We start from the raw sequence: 16,790 nt of genomic DNA on the forward strand, positions 1-16,790 counted from the left end.
ATCTGATTTCAACTCTCTATTAAAGAACTAACCCTTATTTACCATCCCTATTCAAAATTCTCCCCAGGAAAACACTGTGTTAACAGATTATGAGCCTTTCCCTCAGGTCCAGAAGAGAAACCAATTTTATGAGGAAATCTGGAAAACACCATGTCCTCAAAAATCCCCTTGTTTAAGTGAGAAACCATCTGTGTTTCTGTTCCTGACTGTGGAAAACAAACATAAAGAACACTTAAACGTGAGCCCTCACTGAAGCAAATCAGAGTTAAGTAAGGTGTTTTAGCTGCACTGTGAAGTAGATTTGTTACAGAAAGATACAGGACTGACTTCAGCGTTCCTGGTTTTTAGTATAAAGACCATGATTTTATGATTATTTTATCATGTTATAACTTCCCAGTGGCACTTATAAAAATTAAACTTAAAAAACACACCACACACAAAAAAAAGGTGCCTTCCCCCACTTCCCCTATACCCTTTTAAAAACAGTACCTACACTAAATGAAGCAAACTGTAATACAGGCAGGATTTAAACATACTGGGTTTTATAAATTCAGACCAACACTTTGATGTAATTCAGTGAGCCCTAGTGCTATAACACTTCTTATAGCCACTGCTGTTTTTCTTGTATTGCTAGATCATTTTCAATTCACAGTGTCTCGAGAATACCTTAGGAGTGTTTTTAAACCAATGATGTACATTTTAAACAGGCATTCGAACAAATATATCTATGCAATACAAACTACGTTGTGACCAGATTTATTCAAGAAAACATCCAGAGTTTTTACACAATGCTATTTGTCAGGCTAAAATGCAGCCGCTACAAGGACTTCTACTTGATGGGTCGTTAATTTCAGGATGTCATTTGACCATAGGGCATTATTTTGTATCTGTAAAGGCAACTTATGCCGCAGATTTTTCCTTTGTTCCTTCTCATTTTAGCAGACATCTCATGATGATTTTACATAATTCTCACGAGGGAAAAGGGCTGACAGGCCAAGTCAACGGTGCTTTGTCTCACAAAGTACTTCCCGGGTGGGGTGATGGGGTTGTCAAGGCAGGAGAGTCGTTCTAAAAATCCATTACATAGGTGTGTTGTTGCTGCCGGACCAGTGGAACATAGTCACTTTACTGCGCTACAAAGGATTTAAATTTATAAATGGAAACTGACATGGAGTGATGCTGAGTAGAAATTGCAGAAAAGGGGGAAAAAACCCACAACAGTCTGAACCATCTTCCAAATAATAATGAAAAGATCAAAAGTTCTTTCAGTGATGAATTTCTTTTGGCTATCAGCTTTGGATAGTTGGCACCTTCTTTTTCCAACGCAAATGTTATCAGTTACAGGAACAGCAGTGTTACTACAAAATGATTGCAGCTGAGTAAGTGGATGGAGTTGTAACTTGTAGCCTGTTCGCATGGTAATGAGAAATTGGAACTAAAACATCTGCCCCTGCTCTGAGTGCCAGACTGCACTGAGATAATCATGAGTCAAGAGGCAGTGACCTGATGAAGCCTGGTTCAGTGTCATACTGCAAATACTTCAGAAGCTGTAAAATTTAAATAGTGACCCAATTCACGGAATTTCCGTTAAAATAAACCTCTTTGTAATGATGCCAATCCAAAGTAAACGACATTGCCCCTTCTAGGGAAAGGCAAACTTTATGCTGCCAGCCAAAAGAAAAACAAACTTATAAAATATACAAAAGCTGTGTTTTCATAACATGAGAACATGGGGTGGTATAAAGCTGGCTATCTTCCATCCAAAATCTCAGTGACTTCGACCTTTGTTAACGGGGCAAGAGCAGGCACAAGCTTATCTCTACTTGAAACTCCCCACTCGGTGCGGCAGCTGATGCTTTAGCAACCTTGGTTTAGCCTCGGTGTTGTTACACAGAACTTCCCACTACTCCCCTTCCCTCTCCTGAGGTAAGAACCCTCCTTCATTCCCTGGGGGGAGTGTGCTGGAACAAAAGCATCTTTTTTCCTTTACTTAATTTGAGTAAGACATTTTATTTTTTTCCAACTAGTCATACAGTTGAGATCCAGCTACACACATGCAGAGCCAACAGTATTCATGCAGGAGTCTACCTAATCACAAAGGCATGAGCATTTTTCCACTGTCAGCTACAACAACACGCGGAGGAGGTTTTATTCATTTGCCTCCCTCTTTTGCATTCAGAGCAGCACCCAGAGCCCAACGCAGACTTCAGTCATACCAGCACACGCGATAAGGATAACAACCAAACTTCAATGGGACTGAGGTAATGCTAGATTTCGTGAGATAAAAATCAATGCACTTTACCACAAACGAATGAATGGTCTTCACAAGATTTATTGCTTTGCTGTTGACTAAATCAATAGCCTTTGACATTGAAATCCCCATACAGCTTGCACCCTAATACCAATAAAACAATCAGCTAAAAATAAAACAGTACTTCATTAAAGCATGCTATTTTCACAAAACACTGTCCTATCCCACATTTCCTTATCCACCTCGTTCTTCTGTAAGTGGAAAAGATGAGTGATGAACAACTGACTTGTCTGCATATATGATCAAAATCTCCCAAAGGCAAATATAAGCTCATGACACCCTCTCCAGTCACAACTTCCCACCACCAGCACATCTTGCACTGTGCAACGCTACAGCGCAAAGCTGCAAGAGGCAGCTAAAATATTCACTTCAAACTAAATAGGTCACAGATAGATAAAGCCATGCCAAACTGGTGGTTTAGGCTTCCAAACAAAGACTCCTATTGTCTAGAATCACCCACTTGGGGATAGAGTGGAAAAAAAATAAAAAAAACCAAAAAACACCACAACACACAAAAAAAGAAACATAGGGAGGAATCAGGAGAGGTTTTATAAGTATTTTCCTGTTCAAAAGCTTCTTTCTCCTCTTTTAGCACAGATCAAAACAACTAGTCTTAAAATAATTTAATCCAACAATATTTAAGAACAAACCATTTCTCTAAAATGACTCTAGTGTGTCAAAGCACACAGGTGGGGGCAAGAAGAGGGAGAGTACAACTGCCAGTGATAAAACTTTATGCAGCCAGAGGCTACACTTAATTCTTTTTCCAAAGCAATAAACACACAGGACATTTGAGATGCTCTTAGTTTTTAGTATTCAACACTTTCTGTAAGTTTCCTCAATCCTAAATTTCCAGATCTGATATAGAGAAGAAAAGCAGTCGGGAAAGCTTTCACCAAGAGAGAGAATGACAATTGAGCAGCGCGTCGAGCTGTTACGCTACGTGTCTCAGAAGAGCAAAACAACCCATTGTCTGAGCAAGCAGATCTTTCTGTGCTAAAAATGAAATGTGCTTGAGAAATCTGCAATTCATTAGCATAGAAGTTCAAAGTTGGTTTATGAGCATATTTTCCTTTGTAACAGTTTGTAGAGCTGTCTGCATTTCATCAGATTATTCTAGATTCTCAGTACTGCACTTTTTGGTGCTGATATCGAGTTGTGCTTCAAGCATCCTGTACGGGAGCAGGTACATTTCTCGATGGAAGTTTTCATTAAAAAACTGGCAGGTTTTTGTAAGAGAAACTCTATAATCACAAACCCATTTCGTTAAATTTTTATGAAGAGCCATGGGAGCATGAAGAAATGCTATTTCCACCAGCCCACTTCCCACTATTCTTGACTGATGAAGAGCTAGGACTCCAAAGATGAAAAGTAAAATAATACAAATAATTATGAAGATTGTTTCCTTTTGGGAAATAAGCACATAGGAAACTCATTTGGTTTACATTAATTTGCTACATATTGCCAACATGTGTACAGTCTGATTAACTCCAACTGGTTACATGGGTCTCTGAAGAATTTTTTGTTTGTCAGAATGAAAATTCCATGATCCTGCTCTCTAAAATTCCATGGCTGAGTAATAGAGGTATTTATCTAGATATCAGACAATTAGCTAAGTGTATTTATCGTGCTATTCCATGTATGCCAAACCATAAAACACATCAAAACATAAAGATGACTTGTTGATTTTCCTAAAAAGCCCATTTGACCACCCCTCTGCTCACTAGTTTTGTTATCTGGCTCAATGAGCTTTTGATCTTCCTCTTGCACAGAAAAAACATGTTTAATTTTATACACAAAAAAATGGACAGCTACACAAAATAAATGAGACTCACAGAAAAATCTTTAACTTTTCAAGAATATTTACCCTGAGCAGGATTATGGAAATCCTTTCAGTAATACTTGGTACCAACTGTTCAAGCTTTGCTGTGACAGTACGTGAGGGCTTGTGGAAGGGGAGGGAGAATAGATGTGTCTTTAAAACAAATGGGTTTGGACCTCTGGCTCAAAACTGATCCGAAACAGAAAACGGACTGCTATATTAAGTGCATTCCTTTTACAGTTTACCCACAAGAAATATGTTTTCCCTGGAAAAAGCTGCTAAGCAGCTGCCAGATAAAGCCAAGTGCTCACTAGACACCGTTAAGCTTTAAGAGAGGAGCCACCTCTCCAGTCTTGTAGAAAGAACAGTACTAGGGCTCGGCAAGCTGTAGGAGCAGTTTTTCCACCATTTACTTTCCTAGATTCTTTCTTTTTTAGAGGATTCAGAATCTTCCTCTATTGCTGTGGATTAAAACAAAAAATAAACTAAATTTTTTGTCACAAAATTATGTGGTGTAAAGAGGAGTTAAGAATGAAGACAAATATTTACCCACCATGACCTATTACTTGTAGTTTTTGGTAATTTTAATGTGAAACGTAAAACACCTTGCAAAGGAAATGATTTACCGATAATGCTTACGCTTAAAACAATTCTGAAGAATATGCTATCTTGAGAATGTAAACTTTCATCTGGTGCTTGCCCTGAAAAAAACACAGCCTCCTACACATTCTGAAAGTTAACGGAGACAGAGAGAAGAAAATCCCAAGTATTTTACATTTTAAAAAACCCAAACTGAAATTGTAGTAATGCTGTGGCAGTTGTAGTAAGTTGTCAAGATACAGAAGAACACAAATACCAGAAACTTTAGTATTGTGACAGCAGCACATTTAGCTACTGAATTAACAAGGTAAATAGGAATAAGGCAAAAAAAAAGTTCAGTACTTACACAGCACTTTTTAATCAGACCTATTTCTATTTAGATTTGCAGGATAACCTGTTAAAGTAACAGATACAAGCACTGCTTCATATTTCAGTTTTGCAACAGGATCAGCAAAAGTACGTCAGGAAACTCACTCTGGTGGTTGGTTCCTTTTTAACTTTTATGTGCTTCTAACAGCAAAAACCAGCCTGAAATGCATGCCTAACGATACTTGAAAGCCTTTTAAAAAAAAAAAAAAAAAAAAAAAAAAAAGAGTACTTTCTGGCCATGCACACACAAGCACATGCAGCACAGCTATATGCACCCCTGAATTTGAGGGCATTTTCTATCACTACACATGTTTGTTATGCAATTTTCACAGAGTCATAACTATGTTAAATCAAAGCCAACTGATGTCAGTGCTAAAATGCTCAGCAGCCCCACAGCGAAGCATCTTTACATTTGGGAAGTGTTAATGTGCGATATAAACATTTCGCCTTCCAAAGCCACTATGTATACCAGAACATCAAAATCAATCAGTATAATATGCACAGAAACACACACACATATATATACAGAATATTCTCTAGTGTATTTTTACGTGAGTGTAACCATTGTGCTGGGAGACCCCCCATTCCCCTTCACAAGTATATTGCTGTTGTAAACAAGAAAATACGCTGTGTAGGAACAGTGATTTTTTTTTTTTTTTGTTCTGGTCAGCAGTTTAAAAATTGTAATACATGTTTTAATGAGGGATTTTTTTAATGTTACAGGCTGGTGGGGAGGGTGTGAAAGGGAGGGAAATATACGTATTTTCAGCATGAGAGCTATGCAGGCTCCATGACTGGGCTCCTCCTGCAAGAACTGAGTTGTCATGCACAGGAAGGAAGAAACAAAGCAGTAAATTTGGTGCTACCAGGAACCATCAGCTTAATGACTTATCGCTTTCCTCCAGAGTCACTGGGGTGAGGGTAAATATAAGTAACAAGCAATGCTGGTATAAGGTAAGGGCTTGAACAACTTCTCCTCTAAAGATGGACATAAAGCAGCTAGGACCTTCTCCCCTGGGCTACACAACAGCTGTTGCATTTGTCTCGTGTCAATGACCACACTTCTGTGGCAACACGATATTTAAGCCAAAAGCAAGCATTAGAAAATAAAACTCAATTCCGTGCCATCAGTGCGGCCTTTGTACAGGTGGGGAAAAGGACACATAGAACTGGAGGAAAGCTTAACTAAAAACAAGGAACATTTAATAAGAAAACATAATAATAATAGAGAGAGGAAAAAAAAACCTTGCCTGGTGGAGCTCTCTAAAACCCTACTCATTTTTATTTGCGATACAACCACATGATGAGCAGACAAACACAACCTCACACGGTCAGAAAAAGACTTGCTCTTTCTTCCATTCCCCTGCTACATTCACAGATGCTGTGAGCAAGACGCAGCGGCTTGGCCTGGTCCAGGATCTTTGCTATTTGGCACAGGGAAGCAGGAGGAGGAACTGGGACATGCCTTCTAGTAACTATCATTTTGCAACTCCACACATGGAGTTTGGCATCAACAAGGAAACAGGGAAAAGCCACAACTACAAATGTTTACGTTATTTTCACAGGTCAGGTTTCTCACTAGCTGTGCATAAGTAGAAAAGAACTCCAAAGAAACTCATCTAACTAATTATGCAGAACCTGTGCCGCTTTTTCCATTAACAAAACAGCTAAATAATAATCTTGGAGGGAGGAGAGTTTTCACTTGTATTTCACGGCTAAACAATAGCTCTGGAGTTAAAAATGTTGAAATACTGTTGGATGAACCTCTTGCAGAGGTTGTGTAAAGCCATCTACAAGAAAGACCTTCACGTCAGCACCACAAATCAGTGGCCAAATCTTCTGCTTCCTATTTCCCGCACAGTGAATCATGGGTCTGCCCTAAACCTGCCACCTTAGGAGGCAGAGGCTGGCAGGACTGCAGCTTTACACTGTGCTGGCAGTAAGACACTGTCATCGTAATGTAGGGAATCAACCATTGTATTATGCACAAAGAAGACGACGTTTTATTTTCTCTCAGTGCATTTATTATTTTATTATGCTGAAATACAATGCCCCTTTTCACTCAGAGAATAATTGACAAATGCATTATTTCCCAATTCATTGCCACAAAGCTGGAATGAGTTAAAATATGCCCAAAAGAAATCCTTCTTAAGCAATTATAACCTGCTATTTTTACTGTTAAATTTCAAGCAATTAACATGCCCATTACTTAAAGGCAAATTATAAGCAAAACACTGTTTGTTTGCCCAGTAGCATATACCTTACGCACAGACAGAGAGCAAAGCAGCGTGGCCTCTGTATCTATTTACTCTGCCTAGCACATGGAAAAGCCTATTGCAGATGTTCACAGTATAAAAAGATAAATGCCCCGCAATTCCCATTGGAAGGTGCATCTAGAACCTACCCAAGTGGCTCATCTTTACCTACCAGAAGGTTTTGGCTGTTACATTAGGGGTGATTGTTAATTAGGGATATCTAGATTCTTTCTTTAAAACAAACGAACAAACCCCACATTTGTATTCGTAGTAAGCGATAAGCCCAAAGGAAAAAAAAAAAATTTAAAAACAACTTTTGCAGAAAAAATGTCACGCTTTACTTAAGATCTTTAGTAAGCTGCAATCTGGCAGGAAAGCACCTGGAGAGTGAAGAAGACTGATAATGACTTGGGTTTTGTGTGTACCATTACATACTACTTTTTTTTTTTTTTTTGCAAGAGAATGGTTAACAAAATAGTTTTCAGAAAAATATACAGGGATTTCAGCAGTCTGAATACCAACAACATTTTGTGGTATACCTTGACAATGGAACTGGAAGAAGAGCTTCTCTGATGTATCGCACACGATTTACAAAGGCTGCAAAAACCTAATTGCCTTTACACTGCCAAGTCAAAATACCAGCAGAGGCAAGAACGAATTCTCACCAACTGGACCTTAAAAGCACAGGTGCTTCCTCCGCCCTACCATATGGGTCTTGCTAATCCACTCCCATGACACAGAAAGGTCTTTCCACTGGCCTGAAACATGCTGTGGAAAAGAGGATTCAGCACCGAACGGCTGAAGCAGAAAAGCACACGCAGTGTGTTCTCACATGACGTGCCACAGCCTGTGCAAATCACTCTGAGCACCAGAGCATGAAGAGGGAGAGAAATGTTTAATGTCAGTGCTGCTACTGCTCAGCTTTAGCATACTTCAGAAATGGGCAAGTAATGCCTCTGACCTCAGGCACCTAGAGTGCTGCTACCGTGCTTCCCCAAAAATAAGACAGGGTCTTATATTAATTTTTGCTCCAAAAGATGCATTAGGGCTTATTTTCAGGGGATGTCTTATTTTTCCATGAACAACAATCTACATTTATTCTTGAAGAAAAAAATTAACATTTATTCAAATATGGTCATGTCATCACACTCTGGAACATCATCATAACTCTCCAAAGCCTGAATTCCATTGTGAATTTCTTGTGACTCTATTTCCTTTTTCCACATATCACAACACCAGCAGGACTGCCCAGTCTCTGTGAGAGTCCAGCACTCGCCAACCCTTATCGCTTTGGGTCTCGTGATGTCTGTTGAGCGCGATTCTTTTGGGGGTGTCTGCTTCTCTTGGTGAAGGGTCTATCTGCCCTGCTGCATTCTATTGCCAATTAATGTTACATTTTTACATGTACAGCTGCCTGGACACTATTCAAATAGACTTTTTTATGAACTGTAACTTCTTTTTGGAGTAGGGCTTATATTTCGAGCATCCTCAAAAATCATGCTAGGGCTTATTTTTGGGTAGTTCTTATTTTCTGGGGAAAAGGGTATCACAAATGTCACAAATACTGTGAAGCTATGTCTGAAAAGAAAAAAAGGGGTTTTTTCCCCTCAGTTTGAAGATATTACACTCAGTTTCATATTGAACTTTTGAATATTACTGCATACACTACACCTTTGCTGATGTTAAAAAGTATCACTCCTCACATGCCATGTTTTAATAGGCAATAAGCCTATGCTTATTGGGAATTAGGTTGCTAAATGTTTTAGGATTGCTGGAAAGTACAGAGGAAAAATATAAATAGGTTAAAACAGAAGAAGGAGAATGTGTGCTCACTCAGGCTTCCAGCACATACCAAGGACAACAGAATTCTCAAAGAGAGGAGATTTAAAAAAAAAAAAAAAGAAAATCAAAAACCCAAAAGCCACACCCACAAGCCTTGAGTAGTTGCCCATCCAGAAGTGGCTGCCCTCACAATGACGGTCAGAAACCCTCATGTGAATCTCAATCTTTCTGCGCCCTCACATCAGGATCAGAGCAGAGACACCCCACCTCCCCTCACAGAGAACTACATGGTACCTGTGGGGTCAAATATGATCGGCTGGCAATTTCTGTTGGAATTCCAGTTACATTTGAGCACCTGGCCTCCTTCTACGATGTTGTGCTGGGTGGTGTTGGCTTTTGGAGCTCCCACTAGAAGAGATATCCTGCAGTAAAAAGAAGAAATAAAACAAAAGTTTCAAAACTTAAGGCACAGATGTTGTTACTTTATGACATCTAAAGAGTTAAAGCAAAGCCCTTGCCCATTCAAATCTAAATGTGACTAGAACTACACAGAGTTTCAGAGAAATTAATATTACGTTTTAGGTCTTGGGTTCTTCTTTTCTGAAAGTATAAAAAGAAAAAAAAGACATTTACCAAAAAGAAGAGAAAATTATGCTGTCCTACTTAAAATTATGTTTAAAAGGACATAAACACCTTTTATATTTTTTTTCTCCTTTCAAAAATATGTATGTATGCAGTGGAACAGGAAATCACGTACTTCTGTAATTTAAGCAAGTCATCAGCTGGCATAATTTCTGGTTAATTTTGTACATGAGGGTAATTCAAGGAAACCAGACAAAAATGGAAACAATATCTAAACAAAACAGTAGTGCTTCTGAGCTCAGAAGGTACTAAGTGGTGAGTCAGCCTAGCATTAGCAAACGCTCTTTTAAAAATAATCGCCAAGTACCCAAGTGACCGTCAACCACAGGTTTGTACATTAATGAATCCTCAGTGATATTCATTACACTGTAATAACTTTCTTATTAAGATCTGTTGTACTTTCATAAATCTCTGCTTATATGTACATGTAAAGTGCACTCTGAGCAGGAGTTGCTACAAGATTATGCCTGTGCAGGTGGTAAAATTCAGCAGTTGCAAAGAAAGAAACAGACCGAATAAAGCACCGGACCAGGCAAGGTTCTTAGCATCTGCCAACAAGGTTATTAACATCTTCTAATTATTCCAGCACCTCTGAGACACACTTGACTCATCAGCACTTTCCTGAGGAAGTCAATTTGAAATCTAGACAAAGACGTACAAAAGACATAAAACTAAATGCTTCTTTTCATCAGAATCTGCTCTGTTGTTTCCATGTAGACTGTTTAAGAGAGAATATAGCTTGCAAGAGCAAGTCTCACCATCCTCTATCAGGCATTATGGTTATTTAGGTTTGAAATTGCGTTAGCTGAACAAGCTGCAAGACTGGTTGGAGAGAATGTCCACAAGTAGGCAGATCCAGACTTATCTAACTTGTTCTGCTCTTCACAGTCACCTTCCAGACTTCACTTCTGTACAAAGCTAACTTTGTACTTCTTCACATATAAATACCAGGTGTAAACACATAGCAGCTCAAAGCTCAAGGCATACAAAGACCAGTACAGGCTACCAGTTTTCAACTTGTTTGAATTTACAGAACCTTAAAAACTTCCTGATGAGGACCACGATAGAAAATCTAGGCTAACTGGCAGTCCATTTATTACCCTTAGTTGCCACTCATAGACTCTCTAGATTCCAAGAGCAAGAATTTGAAATGTTTTAATCAACTTAAAATATTCTCTCTGGGCATAACAGAAATGCTTAAAAGTAAGCCTCATAATGCTAAGTAAGGAAACACAATTATTATAATTACAATCTATTAAACAAGTGGTAGCTTGCCTCCCACTTTACACTTGTATGACTAGCTTCTTGAGAAGCCCCCCAAATTAAATGTTTTTAAAAAATAAATCATTCTAATAATATATTTTAAATCTTTCTCAAGATAATCTTTGTGATGAAGTTTATTAACAAGATTACCAATAAAGGCATCATTGTGGGACTCCACAAAGGTTTAGTCACCTCTTTTCCCAAAGAGAGAGGGGGGGAAAAAAAAAAAAAAAAGAGGAAGAAAAAGGCATTTTTGTCACCACAGAGCAGGTTTTTGTCATGGGTCTTATAATAATACAACGAATTACCTAAAACCAAAGAGGTCTCTAGTCTGCATACTTTGGGCAAGGGGGAACAGCAGGAAATCTGCTCTTCCCATGGGAACAGGCCAGCCATGCTTTGATCCTGCCTGTCTCCTGCGTGATGCCACCACCTGCCCCAGCACAGCGCTGTGGACACGGCTGGGAGAGCACTGACACCCTCAGCAGCTCCACCCACACAGGTGCTGTCCTTGCAGCAGCCATCACCTGCCAGTGCTTTGCCATGGGCCAGTAGAGAGAAACTGGTATTTCCATGTGCTTGTGCACTGGAAAGCCAGACTATCAAATGCCATTCTTTTAAGACATAGCGTGTAGGAGAAACCTTTTTCCTTTTTATAAAGTTATTATATGTTCAATCACTTAGTATTATAGTTAAGCCCTCTGTCAAGCACTACAGAACAATACAACACTACCACTGACTCCTGGAATAGGTCTTTCACACTGGACTTCTAAATATGGCTTATTTTGGTATCCAGCAGGTCAAAATAGACTACGAAACAGCAGCCTGAGCATTCCAGAACTAATAACACTCCTTTGTTGTCAGGCTAGTCAATCCAAATAGCTTTAGCTCCAGTGAATTTACTTAATCTCTCATACTCATGTTAAGGAGATAAACAAAAACTCACCAAAGCGACAACAAAGGTGTAAGCACCAAGTGACACACATGACACTCAACAGAAACCACATAACAAGACTCATTTTACTTAACACCTTTTGCTAATCATGCTGCAAAACAGTTCGCTCAGTTTTCTACCCAACATTTAACTGCAGACATCGCTGAGCTCGCTGTTCATCGCTACCTGACTTGATGATCCTTGTGGGTCCCTTCCAACTTGGGACATTCTGTGATTTTACCTTTCTTTCCCCTCCAAGAACTCAAGGGAATCCGCAGGCATTCCAGTCTGCAGGGGGGTGTGTTGCTCCTTCCCCAATGATGGGGAAGACACGGGCCTGTGTCTGGAGAACACTGCATACCAGTATTTCTGGCTATTTCATGGAGCAAAAGATCAGTCTCCCGAGGCATAAATTCAAAATTTAAACCATTAGAGCCCATTTCTGTAAATGTAAAAGTTGCATAACTTGCTTCATTTCAATTATGAGCTTAAATTTAAGATAAAGCTCAGTAGTGGGGTTTAGCTTAGCAGATACAGACTAACTTCTAGGCACACCTTAAAACTGAAAAAATGTCTTTAAAAATATGGAATCTTCCATGTCGCCTGAAAACCACCAGTGTTCTAAGTTTGGTTGTTGTTGTTGGTTTGTTTTTTGTGGGTTTTTTAAGGGGGGAAAAAAAAAAAAAAGACAATAGTCTTTTATTTTCTGGCCATGCACTTTCAGGTCAATAGTTATTACAAAAATGATGGAAAGGTTCCAAGTAGTGATTTCAGTGAGAGCTGGGTCACAAAATCCCTTATCAAAAAGCAAGAAAGTTTACTACATGCATTTACCAGTCTCCTGATAACTCTGCAGCCACACATGCTGACTTAAAAATAAAGGGAGGGACACAAATAGAAGCTTTTTTCTTTTAGTACTAAGACTTATAGGATTAAGATAGCACAGAAAGATGTTGCAACACATGCAAGTTAAGACAGGATGACTTCTAATATTTGTAGGCAATAAAGAAATGCAAACAAGGCTAGCTAATGTGCTGCAAAAAGACTTGCTCAATAGCTACAAAATTTGTTTATAAAGTTTTAGGAGCTAGAGATTGAGAGAGAGAAAAAAATCCCCTCAGCGTGACGGAAGGCAGCAGCTTTACCAGCTTTACAGCCCTTTCATAAGATGAGAGAGGAAAAAAGTGGCAAAAGCTGGATCTTAATGTAGCCCACGCTTGAGAAAGACAGGCTAATTCATTATGGCAAGACCAGGACTTTGAAGCTAGCAACACGACTATTCAGAAGTCTGAAATACACCAGCTACTGCTCATTGCCTAATTTTCGCTTAACATGAAAGAAGGTATTCAGGAAGCACATGTGGAGGGCATTTACATGGAACTTTTTTTTTTTCTGGACTCCTCAGCAGCTTTGTGACCCGCACAGAGCGAGCACAACTCGGAACACTTCTGCACAGAGCCATCAGGAAAGGGAACAGCAGAACTCCTGAAATTTCACGGGACAAAGCCTCAGGTGGAAAACGTAACGAAGCAAAATACCATACCTTCAGCTTTCTACACTGCATTTATTGCCACCATTATTTGCACAAACTGCAGACTGATAAGGCTATTCAGAAAATCCAAGGTTGTGTTAGAGAGCAGACCGACCGCACGAGCATCAGCAGCCAAAGCCATCCCAGAGGGGTGAGGAGATGCGGCCGAGCCCGTGCTCCCGGCGCGGCTCAGTCCCTTCCGTACCGCCCGGAGACCCGCCCGTGCTGCGGGCCGGGCACCGCGGCCCCGCTCGGCTCCAGCCCGGCGCTCCCCATCCCCGCACCCGGGCCTGAGCAAGCGCCCCCCGACCAATAGTCTCTCCTGCGAGCCGCCCTGCCGCCAGCTCTCCCCCCGGCTCGCACAGGGAACGAGGGGCAGCAGCTCGGCTGCTGACACCAGGGGCTCCTCCCGGCCCCGGCATCGCCCTCCTCATCCTCGTCCTCTCCGGGCTGGCCGGGCTCTCGCACCTCGCCGGGACAACGCCGGACTCGACCGCGGCCCCGCCAGCACCGCGCCACGAGTGGAGCGCAGCGCGGGGCCGCCAGGACGGGCCCCCCCGCCCCGGGCAGCGGCAGCCCCGGCAGGCGCCGGCCGCCCGGGACGGGGCACTTACGAGGATGGGTCGGGAGCGAAGAAGTCCACGGCGAAGCCGAAGTAGCTGCCCTCGGGGCCCGAGTAGACGGCCGGGCGCTCCACGTCCAGGTTGAAGGCGCTGCCCGGGGCCAGCGCGCCGCCCAGCAGCGGCAGCAGCAGCCACAGCCGCGCCATGGCCCGACCCGCAGCTCTGCCCGCGGAGGCGCCCGGCCCCGCGGCGGCGGGAAGGGGGCGGAGGGGCCGCACGTTTCCCGCGGCGGGGCGGGGAGCGAAATCACTTCCTCCCGCCCTGAGCCCAGTTCCCTTTTCTCCTCGGGACAGGGGCGGCAGGAAGGAGATGCGGCATCATGTGGTGCCGGAGGCGGGCCCTGCTCCGCACCGGCCCGGGCAGCCGCGCCGCTCCCGCCCGCCCCTCCCTTCCGCCGCGGCGGAGGGCCCGGCCCGGCCCACGGCTGCCAGAGGCGCTCCCCGCTGCGGGCCGGCTGGAGCGGGGCAGTGCAGCTGCGCGGAAAGCGCTTGCCCCGTGAGCGCCTTTTGGGGTAGGCAGCCGAGCCGTAAAAGCTGGTTACTGCTGGACCCGAAGGCTCGAAGAGGTCAAGTGCTATTGAGAAGCACCAAAAAAAAAAAAAAAGAGGGGGGCGCATCCTTTTCATAAAGTCTTTCTTGATAAGACTTTGCTCTGTAAAGCCTTTCTTCTGAAGTCTTGGAGACAATCTGTTGCAGGAAAGCTGTTAACACAAGCAAAGAGTGAAGTAGGTGCCAGCATGGGCCCACCCGTGGAGGAAAACGACGAGTGTCAAACAAATAGGATATTAAATGGTGTAATTTAAAATTACCACCGCATCTGGGGCAGAGGTGTGCAGTGTCCAGCTTGAGCCTCTTCAGGCACAGCTTCTGGCCCTTGGATCAGCTGTCGCTACCAAGATTTCAGTACTGTCATCGGGGGAGCTCAGGCAGCTCTAGGCTGTTACCAAATCCCTCGCAGCCTACAGCGGAGTTCAGCATCTGCTTAGCAGAGCAGTGTTTCAAGAAAAAAGAGAAAACATGCTGGAACACCAAAAGTGGAATTAATTAATATTAATTCAGAATATGAATTCATAAAACCCAATACTGTTACTGCATAATCAGTTTCACACCATTGCTGCCAAAAGTCTAAACTTTCAGCTCTGCTTTCTCATGTGAGCATGATAAAAAGTAAAAGGAACATAAAATGATGTTTCATACCCTGAAGACAAGTTAAAAATATTCCATATGTATTTACTGAGGGACATAAGTGAAGAATTCTAGTACAAGAGTAGCTGTAACGAGGTTGAAAAGTCCTACCTTGGAGGTATTGTTAAGGCATGGCTTGTTTAATTAAAGAGTAGAAATTACATCAGTTGGAGTGTCTTTCTAAAATGCTGGTATAACTCCCCCTAAACTTTTGAACTGGGTGTGGGAACACTGCTGAATTTCTGGACTTACAGTCTACAAGAGAAATCTGTTAAATCTGCTGTAAGTGAACTTTTGCACGCTCAGGTGCATCAGGTAGAGCTAAAAAAATGCAGAGCAAGCAAAATTGGAAGCCAGTTACTGAGAATGTTTCCAATAGAAAGCAATCATCATCATGGCAGAAAATAAGTAAAAATAATCAGGAATACTGGTAGGCAACTTACTCAAGACAGCAGCATTGTGTTTGCAAAAGAACTGCCAATTAACCTACTGAACAAGACATGATTTCATAATCATTTGGCATTCCGAAAGTTTTGATGTAATTGACTTAATTCAATGTAGACAAATTAGTATAGTAAAACTTTGACCCAGGTTCATTTAACATTGTCTTCTTTTCCTTTTAATGAATTATTCTTCGAAGAACCCAAGGACCTTTCAAAAAAAAAAAAAAGCTTTCTTCATTGCCAACTAATGAATCATATCTCAGAATTAGTATCAGTTTCCTGTTTTCCAGTGCAAATTTACAGTCACTGTTTTTTTTTTTTTTGTAATGTCCAATCAGCTTACGTTTACTGATACCATGGAATTTAGGCTTACAAGAAATGTGTAATGTATAAAGGATCCCAAAGTGAAGGACTGAACACTGATATTGGGTGATCATTTCAATTTCTCACTAAATGAATAGAGAAAGTTGTTTTAAATACAGTTAGGATTTATATTAACATGTAAGATAAATGAAGTAGTCTTGAAACAAAAAAACTCGAAAACAATAGAGTAGCAGAAAGAAGCTAATAGCAACCTTTTAAAAGCTGGATGTAAAATACGTAAGCAATATTGTACACCAATACAAGGGGAAAAAGCAAGCAAGGATAGACAGTGTGAGAGGATTTCACAATAAATTGTTTTCATTGAAAAGGGGTTTTGAGTTAAGAGTTTTCCATTTAAAAATGCGACAGGTCTGAACTCTTTCCTCCTCCCACCTAGAAATACAGGCGTCACCTTGATTCTTGCACAACTCTGTGGCGCTGGTGCTCCACTGTAAGCAGTGAATAATACGTATTATTCATGTACATACTTACGCTTTTAAAAAATATTTTAAATGTAGGTTTTCCAGACATCCTGGGGTCTACAAAGGAAGAACCCCCCAAACAATTCCATTTATTCATTCTCACAATTCCCCGTGTGCACTATTCCAGCTTGACAACCAGCAGCACACAGATGAGCGGTTTGTTCACCTAAACCCATGGCAGAGCCA

At 41.4% G+C, this 16,790-nt stretch overlaps 1 protein-coding gene across 1 annotated transcript in view; it reads right to left on the reverse strand.

The window, feature by feature from the left end:
* Positions 1–14,343, reverse strand: part of ITGAV (integrin subunit alpha V) — a 50,328-nt gene extending 35,985 nt beyond the window's left edge. The window contains exons 1-2 of the mRNA XM_065637542.1: positions 14,124–14,343; positions 9,434–9,561 (exon numbers count right to left, since the gene is read on the reverse strand). Of these exons, the coding sequence (XP_065493614.1) occupies positions 9,434–9,561; positions 14,124–14,278 (283 nt within the window). The 5' untranslated portion in view covers positions 14,279–14,343. The remainder of the gene's footprint in view (positions 1–9,433; positions 9,562–14,123) is intronic.
* Between the last annotated feature and the right edge of the window lie 2,447 nt (positions 14,344–16,790).

The sequence above is a fragment of the Caloenas nicobarica genome, chromosome 6, assembly GCF_036013445.1.
Source record: "Caloenas nicobarica isolate bCalNic1 chromosome 6, bCalNic1.hap1, whole genome shotgun sequence".
In the NCBI taxonomy this organism is placed as follows: domain Eukaryota; kingdom Metazoa; phylum Chordata; class Aves; order Columbiformes; family Columbidae; genus Caloenas; species Caloenas nicobarica.